At 47.8% G+C, this 18,802-nt stretch overlaps 1 protein-coding gene across 1 annotated transcript in view; it reads left to right on the plus strand.

The window, feature by feature from the left end:
• Nucleotides 1-18,464, plus strand: part of TEKT5 (tektin 5) — a 33,559-nt gene extending 15,095 nt beyond the window's left edge. Inside the window, exons 6-7 of the mRNA XM_028529866.2 lie at nucleotides 15,285-15,439; nucleotides 18,099-18,464. Of these exons, the coding sequence (XP_028385667.1) occupies nucleotides 15,285-15,439; nucleotides 18,099-18,315 (372 nt within the window). The 3' untranslated portion in view covers nucleotides 18,316-18,464. The remainder of the gene's footprint in view (nucleotides 1-15,284; nucleotides 15,440-18,098) is intronic.
• Nucleotides 18,465-18,802: the final 338 nt, after the last annotated feature.

Consider the following 18,802-nt stretch of genomic DNA (forward strand, 5'->3'; position numbering starts at 1 on the left):
CCAGCCAGGTAGGTCCACTGGCTAGAGCATCATCCCAATATGCCAAAGTTGTGGGTTCGATCCCTGGTCAGGCACATGCCTAGCTTGTGGGTTCTGTCCCAAGTTGGGGTGCATTTGTGAGGTAACTCATCAGTGTTTCTCATGCCAACGTTTCTCCCTCTCTCACTCCCTACCCTTCCCCTCTCTCTCTCCAAAAAAAAAAGCAATAAGAAAATGTTCTTGAGTGAAGGTAAAAAAAAGTAGAAGTTGATGTAATGAAGATAAATATATAGCCACCATTTTACCTTTCAACAGTTTGCTTCCACTAGAGGATTTGAAATGGTCCTTTTAAAATTTTAACTGTTAATTATTGAGCTTGGCATGATTTTCCTTGACAAGAGGCATTTCTGGAAATTCTAGGTCCTCATCCTCACCTGTGCTGCAAAGCAATTACATTATTGCCCAAAGTGCTCATGGGAACCCACTCTGAAAGGCCAGGTCTACATGGCATTTCATGCAGGCATCGTTGAAGCCCCCAGTGGTTTGGGGATTTGTAGGCAGACTTCACTATTCACCATGATCTCTGGGGTTCAGTCACCAAGGTCACACCCCAAACCTTATAACTTGTCCTGGGTCCTTGTCCTTTGTCCTTGCGTTTTGGGGATTTGGGGCACTCTTGGTCATATTGACCCCTGCTAGAAGAGAGGCTGGTGACTCCTGTGGGCTGAAGCAATTGATAACCACCACGTGGGAGGCTGCCTTTGAGAAATGATCTGTCTTGAAAGCCAGGTCCTGAGGAATCTCCAGACAAGCTTAAGTCCCCACCTATATTCAGTTACCCAGCTGAACGTGCCTTTTAGGGAGAGGACTTTAAGTGGGGAAAAGAGGCAAGGATTTATGGGAAGGAGGTATGGGGGCAGGGACACTGCAATAGAACAGCCCTTATTCTAAAGTTGTAGGGGAAATGACAGTAGGTGTGTTATGTGGACACAGCATCAATATCATTGAATCACACAGTTATTCTTTCTTCAGTCCTTTTTCAATCCTTATGATGACCTCAAGAGGAAGGTCTTGATCAGATGCTAGAATGCCTCCTTCACCTCTATAAGACTAGCTAATCTCCCTTTTAAATAGCAAGTGTGGGCCTCAGGCTAAGAACTTTGGGCAGGCAACAGTACTCAGCCAGAGTTGAAACAGCATGGTTTTACTTTCATCTTGGTTTTACTTTACTTTACTTTCATGCATTTTTATGGTCATTTCCAGTTACGGCAAGTGATGCTGATTTTCCACTGATGATTGTGATATGAAGTTTTATTTTTTTTAAAGATTTTATTTATTTATTTATTTTTAGAGATGGAAGGGAGGGAGACAGAGAGAGAAACATCAATGTGCAGTTGCTGGGGGTCATGGCCTGTAACCCAGGCATATACCCTGACTGGGAATTGAACCTGTGACACTTTGGTTCGCAGCCTGAGCTCAATCCACTGAGCTATGCCAGCCAAGGCTGAAGTTTTATTTTTAAATAAACATAAGGCTTTTTGAACGAATTGAGTTGAAGAAAAGATTGTTAATCATGTTGAAAGTAGTGTAAGGGAATATGGCAAAAATGATAAGGATGGTCAGTGAAAGCCCGATACTTAGAAAACATCAGGGTGTACCTGTATGTCTCAGATATTATGTATGTGCAGTAATCATGAGTATCACCTGGGGATTATATCAAAATGCAGATTCTAATCCAGTGGGTCTGGGTCTGGGCCTGAGAACCTGCATTTTGAACTGGATGGTAGGAAGTAGCCAGAGGGAAGGTTGTAGAGTGCTTTGGCTTTAACAAACACCTGGGTAAGCAGCTGTCTCCTTCCAATCTCTCCCTCCTTTCTTCCTCTCTTCCAGACTCAGAGTATTAGGAGAACCAAATCCTTCCAAAAGGCAAGCCTGGGTCATCTAATTGTAATCAGATTTGCTCTAATTTCGTTTTGTTTTCAAGTTCCAGGCCAGGCCCAGTCATTTCTCAGGCTCGGATGGGATCAGGCCGTCTTACCCCATCACAAAGCCGGTGTCCAATTGCGCAGGTGCAGACACCCCTCTGGGGTTCCTGCCTCATCCCCCTGCAATGCGTGTCCTTGAGTCAAATCTCATTTTCCCATCCTGATTGTTAATGTGGTTGGGGCAAATGATGTTATTAACTGAGGGATCCGGATAAGCCAGAGGCACAGCCTTGATCAGGTTGTTAGAGCATCAGATTAGCTGGATTTCTCTGCTTCCTTTTGACAGCTCACCCCACACGTGCTGTAGGCTTTCTTGCGGTCAGAGGCAGCAGACAGGAGCAGCCAGCTTTCACCTTCCCTCCGGCTCCACTTGGAGCTCTCTCATCTAGTTGGTGGCTATGATTTCCAGGTGCTTCCAGGGGGTCCCAGGGGCCTCAGATTCCAGGTGCTCAACACCAAACCTTGGAGTGCACTTCCATACTTCCCACCCCACATCCACTCCACCAGCAAATACGATTGGTTCTATTCTCAGGATGTCACCACTTCTCACTCCCTCCTCTGTGTCCCCCTCACCTGGGCCTCTGCCACCTCTTCCCTGGATTTTTGCTGTGGTCTGTTTACTCTGTTTGCTTTTGATGCTGCTAACTGATTAGGCGACAGCTAGTTAAGAGGGCATTTTTCCTTGAGTAGGCCAACTGGATTTACAGAGAGAAAAAGTTCAATTACTTTAGATTCTTCAGAAAACCCGAGAGTTTAGAGGGAGAATGCAGGCAACAGGCTCTCTCTGGGTAATGCCTGCCTGTGTCTACAGGTCACCGTCTTCATGGTGGCCAGGCCGTCCTGTGCCACTGTGGCCATGAAAATTTCTCAGCGCCACTCACCTTGGCAACTGTAGTGCCTCATGAAATGCATGGTGCACAGTGAATTCCAAGTGAATGCTGACAGAATGGTTAAATCAGCGGATAAACATGAGTAGTCCATGTATGTTTTGGTTCCTCACTTTTTTCTCTTAACAGTTTTATTTCTACTTGATACACGTATTTCAAGTGTACAATTTGAGGAATTCTGACTTTTTTTGTCATGAGGTCACCACTTCAATCAAGATAGTAAATAAATGAAAGGTTTCCTCGTGCCCCTTTGTTACCTGTCACTGCTATCTCCCACCCCCAACCCCACATAGCCCTTGACTTGCTCTCACTACAGATCAGTTTGCATTTTCTAGAATTTTATGCAAAGGGAGAAATATCCTATGCACTCTTTTTTTTTAATTTGGTGTCTTTCACTCAGCATAATTGAGATTCCTAGTTTATTCTTTCTCGTTATGGATATACCCTAGTATATATGGTGTCCATATACCACCGTTTGTTTATCTGCTCACCTGCTGGTGGACATTAAGGTTGTTTTCAGCTTGGGGCTGCTATAAACATTTGTGTGCAGATTTCCAGAATCTCTTGAAAAATTGGTAGCTTTAGCAACTCTGAGCCTACTTTTCTCCAGAGGAGCAATGGGAAAAAGTTGAGAGGCCACTGCATCTCTTTGGACAGGGCCTGGGCTCTAATTTGCCTCAGTCACCACCATGTCCGTCATGGCCCCCTTCACTCATCCACAGCATTCGCCTGGTTCCAGCAGGCTTGTGCGTGGACATGGTCTGCTCTGTGCATCAGAGGTAGTGCAGGAAAGCTGATGTGTAATAGTGGCCAGGCAAGGAAAGAGTTTAACACAACACAGAGGGGCTATGAGCTTTAACTTTAAAAGGCTTTGCTCTTATGCTGAAGTTTCTTTGGGGTTTTGAGTTCTGAGTGGTTATTAATACCAGCAGAACCACCCCTTCCCTGGGAAGCAATGACAGGGCAGGATGGTGGTGTCTGAGGGGTGAGGGCCAGCAGCTGGCCAGTGATTGAGGACCCCAGTGCCTGCTGCCTGCCCGCCTGTTTGTTTTAGGAGGTCTGGAACCCATTGTGGAGTGGGAAATGCTTTTGTGCTTTGCAAGCAGCCAGATTCCTTCCAGCATCGGGTGCTGCAGCCAAGCTACTGACTGGCTTGTTTCTAAACATGGCTCAGCCCAGGGGAAGAGGAATCCCATGCCCCTGGGGGCAGTCTGGGAGGAGGGCAGGGGTCAGGCCTTAAACACCACTGCGCCTTGGTGAGCAAGTTCCCTTCATAAGTTTTCCTTCTGAGAGTGTCCAGGAGCAAGACGGATTGATCCAGTTTGTCAGTAATCTCTGCCTTTCATTTGAGATTTCTGTTTCTAACAGCAAGGCATCAAGCCTCAGGCAGTTTCTGAACCTTTGAAAGACAGCAGAACATAGAATTAACTTCTTTTTTCCATTTTCTCTATTGTTATGGGACTCTTTCTTAAAGGCAAGGGATACTAGCTTTCTACTTCCATATAAACATTCCATCTCAAATACATTTGTCAAAGGCTTAAAAGGAGTTGAGTTGAAGAAAAAGATTACATAAGTGTATAGGTACTATGTAGTGGACTTGGCACCTGATTCTCAGGAAAAGCTGCAGGGCCACATGTGGTAGGTCTCTCAGCCTGATGCTCACCTGAGCGCCAAGAGGAATCAAATGCTCTTCAGTGATGACACATGGGCTCAGGTGTCATCACTGTACCTGGGAGGTGTGTGCCTGGGACACTGTGCATGAGGGGTCCATGAGAGCCCAGAGGGGTGCATCACCAGTATTTGTCCATATCGACACTGTGCCAAGTGGGAGAGGAGCTGTTGGAATCAGAGAAATAGAGCCAAAATCCAGAGCTGGGAAGGTAGTCAACAGATGCAGTAGGTTGGATGGACCAGACAGGAGCAGGCGGGGAGAATAAGCAAGGGCTAGCATGGCATAGGTGGGGGTGGGGGAGGGCAGTACAAATGAGGCTATTTGAGCTCATTTTGTGAATGCCACTGATACTCAAAGAAGCTATTATTTTCCTCTTCCCACTGCACTCTACAGTTGGTATTAGCCAATCATATGCTTTGACTGGACTCCCTGGGTGGGGCAATGATTCACATTGGTTACTGTGGAGACAAGAAGAATGTGAGATGCAGCCTGGATGAGGCAGAGGGTTGCCCGGGCATCTCCTGGATATGACCCAGCAGTCTTTTGACTTCTTCCAAGTGATGATGTGTCCACCTTTGGGTCCTTGGCTGTCCAAGTGCTTGGGACCTGCTGCCCAGCCTTGCCTATACTCCCAACTTCTACACGTGTTTGCAGAATCCTGGTCCAGATTCCCCTTCCATCTTGACATTCTCCATCCCCCATACATAAGCCCCACAGTGCGGTGCAGATGGCTGGGTTCAATTCCAGCTCTAGCACTTCCTGGCTACCTGGCCAAGGTCAGTTTGCCTCATCTCTGTGCCTCAGTTCCCTCCTCTTTCAAACTGGAGTAATAATGGTAGGCAAATATTTGTTGTCAGAATAAGGGCAGCAACCATAGTCACCTTGTAAGTGCTCAATGAATATTAGCTCTAAAGATGGTAAAAAGCCATGGTCTGATTTATGACCTGCTGAAGGGCAGGGACAAGCAAAGTGACTGAAAGAACACTATGTCTGCAATCAAAGGGCTGGGGCTGAATTTTGGCACAGCTAAGGGATCTCGGGGAAGATAAAGGAATACTCCTACCAGCTGTGAGGATTGTATGAGACGGTAAAGCTGAGCAGGTCTGAAGCTTGGCTGCACACTGGAATCACCCAGATGCTTAGGTCCTGTCTCTAGGGAGTCTGATTTCATTGGTCGGGGTGTGACCCGGGTATCCAACCTGCAAACTCCCCAGCCAGGAATGAGAGCCAGGGGTTCAGAGTTCAAACCAGTGGTTCTCCAGCTATGTGATCCTTGGACCAGCAGCAGTGTCACCTGGGAACTTGGTAGAAATGCAAATTCTCAGGCCCCATCCCAGACCTTCTGAATCAGAAACTCTGGGGCCCAGCCATCTGACCTTTAACCAGTCCTCCAGGTGTGCCTCACAGGTGTAGGCATGCAACAGATGCTTGTTGATGTCCTCCCTCCCTGAAGCAGACATTTACTTAGTACATCCTGTGTACTAGACTCTGAGTTAGGTGCTGGGGATGCAATATGAATGGGACAAGAGTCTCTGGCCTCAGGTGACTTATGTTCTAGCGATGGAGACTGGTTTTAAAAACTAAGTAGATGCATAACTAAAAATTGTGATGTGTTAAAGAGGAGGTCCTCCAAGGCTTGAGAATGGATTATCATGAATTTTCACAGACTCAGACTAAGAGATAAGTCATCTCTTATCTAGCACAGAAACCCCACCTGTTTCCAACTCCATCCAGGACTTTCAGGACCCCTGACCCCAGATGGCCTCTCAGCAGCTGAGATTTGTATTGACCTGGCATCGTCTAGGGCAGCTCTGGACAGAATCAGCTGTGAGCAGGGCTTGTGCAACACGTGACCTCCAGAGGACTAGTTCTCTCCCAGGTGGCATTTGCTTCTTGGTGGCATTTGCCAATGTCTGAGACATTTTGGTCATCACAACTCGATGGTAGTGAGGAGGAGGGCAATGTGCTACTAACAGATAGTGGGTAGAGGCCAGGGAAGCTGCTAAACAGAAGGCACAAGACAGCCCCCCAGAAGTGTGGCCCCAAAAGTTAAGAGTGCCGAGTTTGGGACAGCCTGCTCCAGAGCCTTCCCATCCTGAATTTCAGGTGAGGTCCCTCAGGAGCAATCCTCTCCCCCTTAACTTTTTTGTTCCTGGGCTTGGTTGCACTTGAAAACCTTCCACCATTTGACCAGAAAAAGGAACCCGAGCTGCCTTCTTGCTTCCTGAGCTGGGGAAGCTGCGCTGAGCCAGGCATCTCCTTGGAAACTCCTTGGCTTCATGCAATTTGGAAAACAATAAATTTGCAAGGTTGCACAAGGCATCCAGAAACCAAAAGCCGGCTGGAACTGCTAAACCCATTTTTCCCCTCCACATCAAAAATCATTTCCTGGCTGTAGAGACTTTCTCTGCTGTCACAAGACAAGACGCAGGCAGATCATTTTACATGGCAAACAACCTAGCCAAACACATCCCCCCTTTCAAAGGCTTTTTTGGGTGGATTTCTATTCCAGCCAGGAATATTATTGGGGCACTTTTCTGCTGAGCTGAGCTTGGTTTCATCTGAGGCAGACCTGGCAATTGCCTTTCACACCCCAGACGTGGTCAGAGACCATTTCCAGTGCAGACCTCACCCTTTCCCCACACCGGGGGCTGGGATTTGCCCTCAGCTGGTTCCCAACAAGGGCTGAGGTGGATGGTCATGGTCTGGTTTGCCATAGTCTGCAAGTGGAAAGAGAAAGAAGAGATACATTCCTCACAACTACAAAAGACATATTAACTTACTAAATGCAGCCAGAGTTCTAAGTGCTTTTCTTTTGTTAACTCATCTTTCCCTCCTACAATGCTATTAAGAAGGGGACGTGATTAGCCCCATTGTAGAGACAAGGAAACCAAGGACAAGCAATTTGCCTCAAGTGTAACCTTCCCCTGCCCCACTAGTAAATGGCAAAGCCAGGATTTGAATCTGGGTGTCTTGCTTCAGAGTTCATGCTGTCAGTTAATGTGAACACCTCCCCAACTCCTACCAGCACAGCCTCATAATGACAATATATAGGTAACATCCAGATCTGTGGTTCTCAAAGAGGACTATTTTTCACCCCAGGGGACATTTGGCAATGTGTAGAGACATTATTGCTGGAGTATTACTAGTATCTATTGTATAGAGTCTAGGGATGTGACTAAAACATCATTGTATAATGCATAGGACAACACCCACCACAGAGAATGATCTGGCTGAAATGTTAATAGTGTCAAGGGTGAGAAGCCCTGGTCTCCTGACATTAAGGTTTGATGAGAGAGAGAGAGAGAGAGAAATGGAGGGAGGGAGGGAGGGAGGGAGGGAGAAAAGGTAGTAAACAGAAAGATGGATATGTGTGGATGGGTGGATGGATGGATGGATGAATAGATATAAAGTACTGAGGCTAATAAACCCAGATCTACGTGTACTGGCCACAGTGCTAAAAACACTGTGGGTACCTAAATCAATCCTCATAGTCACCCTCTTAGGTAAAGACTGTTATTATCTTCAGTACACAGATGGTGAAACTGAGGTTCAAAGAGGTCTGTTGATTTGCCAAGGCCACATGCTCTGCGGTGTGGTGCTGGCATTTAAACACAGACTGGAGGCTCCCAAGCCTTTCCTCTAGGAGGCTCCTGATTCCAGGGGCTGGGCTAGCTGAAACCTGACCTCTCCTTACTTGCCATACTCCATCCGTTATGGTGCTTCCCATCTTGCCTGTGATATATGCTGTAACTTTGTTCCTCTGTGTCTGTCTGCCATGCTTTGATATGGGCCCTTCTGCCTCTCAGTTCTCACTGGGAGAACTGCCTCTCTCCCCTCTGTCCGTTCTCCAAATGACAGCCAGAGAGAGAGAAATCTGCCTCAAAATACAAACCCAACTATTCCCCCTCAACCTTAAAACTTTAATGGGCCTATGATTACCATTTTCAATCTGTTAAAATGCAGATTTTGTTAATAGGTCCAGCTGGAGTGGGGCCTGAGATTCTGCATTTCTAACAAGAGCTTCTAACAAGTCCTGCAATATTGGTCCATGGGCCACACTTTGAGTACCAAGGTGCAGCCTTGTATGAAATGAGATGCTTAAGGAGAATAGGACTTCCTCTGTGATGGGCTACAGTAGGGCTCTCAAGCTATTGGTCCCAGGGCCAAATGGCACACCCTACCTGTTTTGGTAAATAAAGTTATATCGGAACACAGATAGACCCCCCCCCAATACATTTATGTATTGTCTGTGGCTGCTTTTGCACTACATTGGTCAAGGTGAGTAATCATGAGACCACATGGCTCATAAAGCCTAAAATATCTACCACCCAGATCTCTACAGAAAATTGTGTCCATTGTGTAGCACATCTTCACAATTCTCTGGAAAGCTGTGTATTTGTATTCCAGCCATCTGCAGAGGGTTGACTTGAACACACACACACACACACACACACACACACACTCTCACACCCTGCCATACCCACAGCTGACAGGTCTCAGGCTGATCTCAAAGCATGTGGTCCCGGGCATGCATGGGAGATAGATGGTGGACTAGAGCAGGTATAGAGCACTTACACCAGTGCTCCTTATCCAGGAGCACTTGCTGCACCCCAGCCAGAGAGGAAGCACAGGCTTTGAGTCCCCATTTTCTGGATAAGGAAATTGGGATGCTGTGTAGACTAAGACTCTGAGTGGGGTTGTGAGCTCCACAGCTGGTTTGTGTTAGGGTTTGGATGGGAACCCCGGTCTCCAGACTTCCTGCCCAGGGCTTCTACCTCCAAGGCACCCTGTGTGGAGGCCCCTGGGGCTGGGAATCTGCCTGGAGGGGCATTGGTTAACAAAAAGAACTTTGGTTGTGGGGAAGAGGTGGCTGTCATACAGAGGACGTTCCTCCTCTATTGCACAAGTGACCCCTGCCTTGACCCCTTACACCCAAATACATGGGTTGTTGAAGCCCAAGTCCTGGGCTGGAGGGCTGACGGAGTTTAAGTTGCCTGCAGAGACAAATTCCGTCAAATGAATCTGAGTTTTCTATTGTCTTATTTAAAAAAAAGGACCAATGATCCCAAAGGAAACCTCTCCTAACAGACAAAACATTACAGGATGGCGGTTGGTGTGGGATGCAGGGCGGTCCCATGGTGTATGTCAGACACTAGACTAAGCACTTTACACACATTATCTCATTTAACCCTCACAGCAACCCCGTGGGTGAGTTATTATGATTACTCCAGTTTTACAGACAAGAGACCAAGTGCCCCACACAATGCCAAGCTCAGTAGAAGGGCTACTGAGTGAAGTAGCTCAGGACATGAGTTCACGATTGCGAAGAGGCACAGAGAAGTTAAGAGTCCTGTTCAAGGTCACTTAGCAGAGAAGAGCAGGAGCTGGAATTTAAACCTAGAGCTCTGCGACTATAGAGGGGCTCAGTCAGCTGAGGTGAACTGCTCCTTTCCCCCATCCAGCCATGCACAGCAAGTGGAAGGCCTCGGACTCTCTTGCCCCAGTCTTGTAGCCTTGACTGACAGGCAGAGTGCAGCAGGCAGAGCACAGAGATAAAAAGGCCTGGGAAGCGAAGTGAGGTGGGAACTCCACTCCCACCACCTCCTCCTCAACCAAGTTCCTGCTGGAGGCTGCAGAGGCTCCTCCCATGGGGTGACCCCCTGGGCCAATCCCCCAGTGGCCCCGCCCAGCCGCTCCAGTGAGCCAGGCTGAGCCCTGCTCCAAGGAGCCTCTTTTCCCTTAGTTCTTTGGTTTTGTGGGAACAGAAAGGTTAACCTCCCGGGGGAACAGGGAGAAGGGGGGCTTTGGGGACTCAGGGCAGCCATTTAGAACTGAGGGTGAGAGGCAGGAAGGATAGGAGAACTCTAACTGGTCGAGGGAAGGTAGGGACGGAGCATATGCCTTTCTTGTGGCACTTTACAGGGTGTGTTTGTGGGAGAAACATGCACGGCACCGCCGCTCTGTGTGTGCCTGCGTCTCTCCAGCTGTGTCCCAGCAGCGAAGGGCTTTGTACACTCTCTAAGGTTTCCAAGAGCTCTGTCTCAGCCCTGGGGCTAATCACCTAATCTCCACTCTGTGGGGTGGGAATAATGATTATGATCCTCGTTTTACTGTTTTTCTGAAAATGCCCAGGCAGCTTCAGACACTTGCCTAATCCAGCTTGGATGTGCTGGATCTGGGATTTGGACAGATCTAGGCAGTCTAATGTCAACATCCACACTTTTGTTTTAACCAAACACCCAGGAAACAAGGGTTCACTGAACACTTGGTGTTTGGTCAATTAAAAATTACAGTCCCCAGTGGCTCTGGGTGAAGACACCCTCCAGTATGTACCCAGGAGTCAATGTGCTGGGCTGTGCGGGTCACCCTTTTGGACTCGGGGCTCTTCTCCCAGAGAACGAACATCAGGGAATGTGAGGTCCAGGAACCAGGCTGACCTGGAGCTCAGAGCCTGGTGGGCCAGGTTGGCACTGGGAGCCTGTGTTTGCACCAAGCAAACCCTTAGCTTCCTCCTGAGCATGAAGCTCTGTCTTCAGACCCGGCCCACAGTCAGCCCACTTTCTCTGCCTCCTGGCCCTTGGGGGTTGCATTCCTCAAATCCTGGAGCCTGAGTCACCACACCTGGGGCTTCTGGAGATAACTGGCTGGCAGGACAGGGCTGGGTGGCAGGGGCTGCCCCCAGGACAGTGTGTGTATGGCTTTTTTTCCTCCCTTCTAGTGAAGAGGACCCTGGCTGTGAGTGACAGAGGCTGGACAAGAAAGAGGTTAGCAGGGGTGTCCAACCTGCAGCCCACAGGCTGCATGTGGCCCAGCATGGCTATGAATGTGGCCCAACACAAAACTGTAAATTGACTTAAAACATTATGAGATTTTTTTTGTGACTATGTGACACAATGTATTTAATGTGTGACCCAAAACAACTCTTCCTTTTCTTCCAGTGTGACCCAGAGATGCCAAAAGGTTGGACACCCCTGGGTTACAGGGAACATTTTTGGCAGAATACACACCCACTTGGGCAGATCTGCCTTGGATGTGAGTCATTGATTGGTTCTAAAGCAGCCAATTCCAGAAAACCCCTACTGTTCCGGAAAATCCACAGACAGGCCCGCTCAAGAAATTCCACTGGGGTACAGGGGGTGGTGGCATGGAGAACAAAGCAACAGCCGGTTCCGGCCCCTGCACACACACACCCCACCCGATGCTGCCCTAAGGAGGAGATGGGGAGCCAGGGACTTCATGGTGATCTTCTCACTTGCTGCATCTCAGTCTCTGGGAGACCCAGTGTGATCTGAGGTTTCCCAAATTCACTCACTCCAGGGTCACTCCTAGCCCCCACCCCATTCAGAAGCATATTTCCAATTGTGTTATATCCATGTGCCACCTGGGCTGTTATTTACTTCATATTTCTGCTTAAACTACTTAAAAATACATTTATTCAAAATGTATTTATATCCCCTCTGTAAATGGAAAACCAACAGCACTTGCCCTAAACAGAACGATACATACAATGAAAGCAAACTTGTTAGCCCGTGGCTGGATCCTGTTATCTACGGAAACCTCTTTATTCCACAGTTGTTCTTTGTGGACCAAGGGTGAGGAGCAGGTGATGGAGAGCCAGTGCCCAAGGCTGGTGCCACACTGGAGTTCCATCTGGAAGCATTCAGCAAGTTTGAAAATACTTGACAAACTCAGGAGCTCCTGTGCATGGTGTTGCTGTGTCCCTGTCCCTCCGCTGTGCTCACATGGGAGTTCCTGGAGAAATGAAGTGAACATGTATTGGATACCTCATTTGTGACCACACCCCCCACAATGTTCTGCACACTGAAGGTGTCCAACACATGCTTTTAACAGGAGATGAAAGGACTTGAACTTCCATGATGCTAAAGAAAGTATTGTCCAAACTGTGGGAAGCACTTGTCAATGGAGAATAAAAGCTTGTTGCATAAAGGTGCAAATGAATGCACTTACACTAGAATGTAAGCTCCACAGGACAGAAGTCTGTCCTGTTCCCTGCTGTGTCCACTGCCTAGAGGAGTGCTGGGCACTTTACAGGTGCTCAGTGAGTCCATGAGAGAATCAGTGAATCCATAAATCAATGAATGTGTGGATGAAGGAATGACTGAGCACAGGATGACTGTCACTTTCTTGCCTAGACTCAAAAGACGGGCCTTTTCTAAAGTTAGTTGCAGACCCTGGTAAGGCTGGCCAAGCCTGGAGCTGGGAACCAGGGTGTGGAGAGAGCAAACAAAAGAAACCAAGATAAGGGCAGCCTCAGGGCATTGGCTGCGCATCTGAAGGTTCCCCCAACAGCCGCCCTTACTGGCAGCTGCCTTCAATGGGCTTGGGCTGGGGCAGGACTGACGGGAGCTGGGAATGGCAGGCAGCTAAACCAGCTAACTGGTAATGTCTCTCTCCCACCACCTCAGCAATAGCCCTCTCCCACCCTAACTAGGGGCATCTAGATGGTAGAGTGAGGAGCTGTTTTCCACATTGGGCAGTGGGGTCCCAAGATGCATTTTTCCTTTACAGTAGGCTCAATTTTCTTCTGTACTAGGCTGGGTGGTGCGTTCTGAGCTTTACCTGTCTTTGACATGCTCTTCTTCCAAAGGGCAGGTTTCTGAAGAAATTCTGTAGGGTTTCTAAGAGAGGTGTTCCCCACTGGAGTGTTTACATGCCAGCTCATGTGCTTGACCAGAATGTTCTTACAGTGTTTAACCTGAGAGTGGTCAGCATCACTCTGGCTCTGTGTGCTCACTGAGGGCCTGGTGAGGGGCCGGCCTTCTTCCTCAGGGTCCTTTGAAGGCAGCAGAGTAGGCATCCTGCCCTCCCATAATCTGCCACCCATGTCTCAACCCAGTAGGAAATGGGCATTCTTTTGTCCCTTTGAAGTAGCAAAATGCTCTTTCTCCAGATATTTTTCTTAAGCTAATAGGAAAACCAGGACTTAATTTCTTTGGGAAAAAAATCCTTTTAAGCCATTCCTTGGTCCCTACAGAATATGAATGCAACCCAACTAAAATAGTCATCCTAGTACCCATTATGATTTGTGAATATTTCATAGCTTGTGAAAAAGGGAAACACAACGTGATTGGAAAAGTCCTTGAAGGAGGGGCCTGGGTCTTATACTTGAGTCCCCACCCCATTCAGGAGCACTGGCATATTTGTGTGTAAGCAGTTTTCTGATATCAAAATCACATCAATTTTAGGCCACATGGTTTCCAAACCTTAGCATGCATAGAGACCATTGGGGAGCTAGCTAAAAATCTAGACTTGCAGATCCAACTGTGATTCATTCATTTGATGTTTATTGAGCTCCTACTATGAGCAGAGTTGCCAGATTTAGCAAATAAAAATGCAGAATATCCAGTTAAACTTGAATTTTGGGTCACACAGTAGTTGGGACATGTACAAAAAATGTTTGTCATTGATCTGAAACTCACATTTAACTAGTCATCTTGTATTTTACCTGGCAGCTCTCAGTCTGCACCTAACACTCTCTGGAGCTCAGAATACAGCATGGGTGAAACAAAGCAAAGCCCCTGATTTCTTGTAGCTTAATGCCAGCAAGGGTGATAGGCAAGTAAACAGCTGAAGGAAGGATGTTGGGGGCTGTGGCAGGAGCCACTTCTAAGCTTGTGAAGAACCTCACTATTGGGCCCTGCCAAGTCTGGGAGGGGTGTTGGCACAGCCCCCCGCCCCCCTGGCAAAGAGCCTTCTCCTGGCAGAGGAGCGTGGACATCAGAGCTGCCCACAGATCCAGGGATGCTGGTGGTGGTGGGAGGAGAAGGGGTGTTTTGGTCATACATAGTAAGGTGGCATCTGGTGAGCATCCACAGTTCTGGGTGTGCTTAAGGTTGGGCAAGTGTGAGGTCAGGTTCCTTCTAGTAATGAGTGTGCTGCCTTCTCTGTTCATCCTCTCATTCTTTTATTTTGGAAAAATTTAAAACACAGAAGTATAGAGATTCTTAGAAAAGATCCACATGTACCCAACATGAATATCAACATTTTGCCAATCTTTTCTTGTGATTAACCTTTTTCTGATTTTAGTTTTATTTTTTATTAAGATATAACAGTCTTAAAGTATAAGAAAATCTTGATGAATTTTGGTGCTGGGTTGTTTTTTTTTTTATTTGTTTTTTGCCTATGTATGCACCTGTGAAACCTCCACCTAGATCAAGGTATAGAATGTTTCCAGGCCCCAGCTGGCTCCCTCCTGTTTCTTCCTGAAAGCTGTACGTTGGTCATTTGTAGGGCATAATGGGTATTATGTTGAGGAAAATATTTCTATAGTTCAATACAAAACTTTGAATTTTTTCCCCACCCTGCTCCCTTTCATTTCTTCTTTTACTTTTTTTCTTTCTAGTTTATTTACTGACCTAGTTATTAGGAAGGTAAACTCTGGATTGTAAAATGAAATAGAACAACCTTGATTAATTCAGATTAGAGTGGATTTAGAAATTAACTATTATTTTTGAGTTATCCATGCTAATCTTAAAAGCCCTATCCCAGTGAACATTAGTAGGCTAACTCCAGTGGATATTGGAGATAGAAAACAAAGCCAACCTTAGTAGCTGCCCCTCCCCAGCATTCACAGTGGCCTGGGTAATGAGAAGTGCTGAAGCTACTTTCTTAAGACTGTCTTAGGAAGAGCGAGGTCCCTGCCCCTCAGGTTGGGGAAGGAGTCATTTAAGCACCTGAATGGATACTGAACGAGTTGACCCCATGTTCCCTCTGTGACACCTGACATGTTCCCCGCAGACGCTGCAGGAGATCTTTCAGGTGGAGAACACCATCCTGATGCTGGAAAGGTCCATCATGGCCAAGGAGTGCCCGCTGAAGTTGGCGCAGACACGGCTGGAGTGCAGGACCCGGCGCCCCAATGTGGAGCTGTGCAGGGATGTCCCACAGTTCAAGTGAGTGATGGAGGCTCCCCTAGAAGGCGAGCTCCCAGGAAACCTGGGTCTGGAAAAGCGACTCTCCACCAATTAGGACATCTAGTCTCACAACTCAACAGGGTGGGGATCTGGAGTTGTGAGGGGTCCCTAGATGACCTCCTGTCATGGGGAAGGCCCAACCCTCTGCACTGAAGCCTGTCTCACCTGCCTAAAGCAGGGATGGTTTTATAGCCCCACTGTGTTCTGGGAACCCCCCACTCCCCACTGAAAGCTAAGGAGAAATACTCTCCCAGCCAGAGATGTGGCCTTTGGCCCATGGTTGTTTTACCTTTCTTCTGTCCAGGCTCCCATGAGAGAGGAGCCCAACGCACACCTCACTCATTCTCCATGGCTCTTTCTAAAGTTCTCACCTGTGAACCATTGGAATAGCTTCCTGCTTAACTAAGGAAGGGCTGCTTCTGTTGATAAAGGGCCTCCTCACAGCAGAAAGGGTGAAAAGAGCAGGCAGGCTCAGAAACAGGGTTTGTGAGCCTGGAGTACGAGCTTGGGAGTGATGATGGCCAGACAAAGCAGGAACGACACACATGGTGGGTATTTTCCCGCGATGTGCTGTGTAACTTGGCTGCTCTGTTCCCTCCATGCTGGGGGCAGGGGCAGAAAGACTATATTAGTTCTCTATTGCTGTGTAACAAATCCCCCAACTCAGTGGCTTGTCCTCCTCCTAAGCCAAGATGTGAAGACGAGAGCTAAACTAAAGAGAGGGAGGAAAAATGCTCTGAGAGAAAATGCTGGTGGTTCCAAGGGATGATGTTTGCACAGCCCCATTACTGCCTGAGATAATCACTCAGGAAACAAAAGCTGGGTGTTGTGTGTTGTGGGGATAGGCAGGGAAAGCGACCCCTGGCTTTGAACGTGATGGCCTGGCTACCTGCTCCTCAGCCTCCTGCTGGCCTGGAGGATTTTCTCCCCTGGAAGTGGGTGTAGCATGCCCAGGGTCCCACCCTGCTGGGCTGGAAGGGGTCCAGATCCTGGGTGAGGGGTTGGGGGAGAATCTCCTTATCCTCCTTCCACCCACTTCATGCTTCTTAGTCGCTGAGGTTGGACTCCAGCTCCTCCTGGAGCAGAGGGTTCTGATAGCCCATTTGTCCCCTCCGTGGCTGCTAACACAGAACAGGGCTTCAGGGGAGTGGCCAGATGTTGTTCTGGAGGACCTACTGCTTGCCCTTGGACAAGCTCCCTGCCTCTTCATCCACTAGCTGTGTGTCACCTAGAGGGGTAGATAGGGAGCATGAATGGGGTACATTTGGCTCAGGAACCCCAGACACTGTGTGTGTATGTGTGTGTGTGTGGTGTGTTTGTGTATCTGTGTGCCCCTGTGTATCTGTGTCAGTGTACTATGTGTATGCCTGTGTGTGTGCTATGTTCATTTTCTTGTGTAGGCATATGTGGTACATGAGGTGTGTGAATGTGTATGTGCACGGTATGTGAGGGGCTGAGCAGATAATGGGACTCAGGCTGTCTGCCTTCTCCAGCAGCTGAACTGGCCCATCTGTGAATTACCTTTGTTGCCCCACATTCCTTCCAGCACCACCTCTGGGCCTTCACTTTCCTTGTCTTCCTACAGGTGGCCCCTCTTCTCCTGACCCTCTCTAATTGCTCAGGTCCCATCCGTGCCCAGTCCCCATAATGAATACCCATTTAAATTTGAATTTAAGTTAATTAAAACAAAACAAAATTTAAAATCCAATTCCCTATTCACACACACACATTTCAGGTGGTCAGTAGTCAGTGCTAGGGGCTACTGCATTGGACGGCACATTTCTGTCACTGTAGAAAGTTCTGTTTGAACAGTGCTGATCTACAGATCCCCAGGGAGAGAAGGGTGTCTCGGCTGCCTCTGTCGCCTCTCCAGCTCACGTGTGCCATGGTGCAGCTTGTCCTGATGGCAGCTCAGGTCCTTCAGGCAGCAAGTCCTTCAGCCCTGAGCACAGTACCATTGTCCCATTCCCCCACAGGTGAGGCCCATTAGTAGTCACTCCCTGTTCTCCTCCCTCCGGCCCTTGGTAACCACTAATTTACTGTCTCCATTGATTTGCTTATTCTGGATATTTCATGTAAATTTAATCACAAAATATGACCTTTTATGACTGGTTTCTTTCACTGAGTGTAATGTCTTCAAGGTCCATCCATGTTGTCACATGTACCATACGTACTTTATTCCTTTTTATGGCTGAATCATATTCCATTGTATGGACAGACCACCTTTTTATTCATTCATCTGTTGGTGGACATTTGGGTTGTTTCCACCTTTTGACACTTGTGGTTAGTGCTGCTATGAATGTTTGTGTACAAGTATTTGTTTGAGTATCTGTTTTCACTTCTCGTGGGGAGATAACAAGGAGTGGAATTGCTGGGTCATGGTAAGTCTACATTTAACTTAGTGAGCAGTAGCCAGATTGTTTTCCTAAACATCCTGTCTGTTTCTCCCTCCTCTGCTCATCACCCTTGGTAGCTCTGTCATACGTTTACTTCCCTGCCTGTCTACCCCCGATGGCTGAACCTTGCCTGTCTGTCTTACCACAGTCTCTCAGCATCTGGTCCAGTTCCTGGCACATAGTAAGTGTGCCTGTGTTGAACAACTGAGTGAACAGTGCCTTATTCTCTGCTCTCACCCCAGGCTCGTGAATGAGGTGTGCACCATTGACGACACCCTGCAGACCCTCAAGCTGAGGCTGCGGGAGACACAGGACACACTGCAGCTGCTGGTAATGACCAAGTGCCGGCTGGAGCACGACCTGGCTATCAAGGCCAACACCCTCTGCATAGACAAGGAGAAGTGCATGAGCATGCGCAAGACCTTCCCCAGCACCCCCCGGCTGGTGGGCTACACGTGAGCTGGCGCCACCAGCCCTCAGTCCCTGCTCCGCACCAGTTCCTTACACAGTATAAAATTTGAAAAGGCAGACAAACAAAATAAAAGAAAGTGTTGTTTTCTCTCTTTCCTCCTATTATGGAAAAATATATATCTAAAATAAATGTGCCCAAACTGAAGATCCTGGTGCTCATTTCTTGCTGTAGGACCAGACTTCTGGTAGATTCTGGAGGAGACAGACCATGGCCCCTCAGGAAGAGAATTGTGAGGTTGTCGGCATCCCCAGGAATAGAAGGGGTCTCATTTTGTAAATCCTGTTTGTCCATTTAGGAGCACAGTACAGAGAGACTGTGGTGTTCAGAAACTGGACACTGGAGCTGAGAGTCTAGAGCCTACCTGTCACTTAGGAACAGTGGGCCTTGAACAAGCTTCCAACCTAAGCATCGTCATCTATACAATGGTGTTTTAGGGATTGATATGGTAAAAGAAGGAGGCAAAATCAGTTCTGT

This window comes from Phyllostomus discolor, chromosome 3 (assembly GCF_004126475.2).
Source record: "Phyllostomus discolor isolate MPI-MPIP mPhyDis1 chromosome 3, mPhyDis1.pri.v3, whole genome shotgun sequence".
Taxonomy (NCBI): Eukaryota; Metazoa; Chordata; class Mammalia; order Chiroptera; family Phyllostomidae; genus Phyllostomus; species Phyllostomus discolor.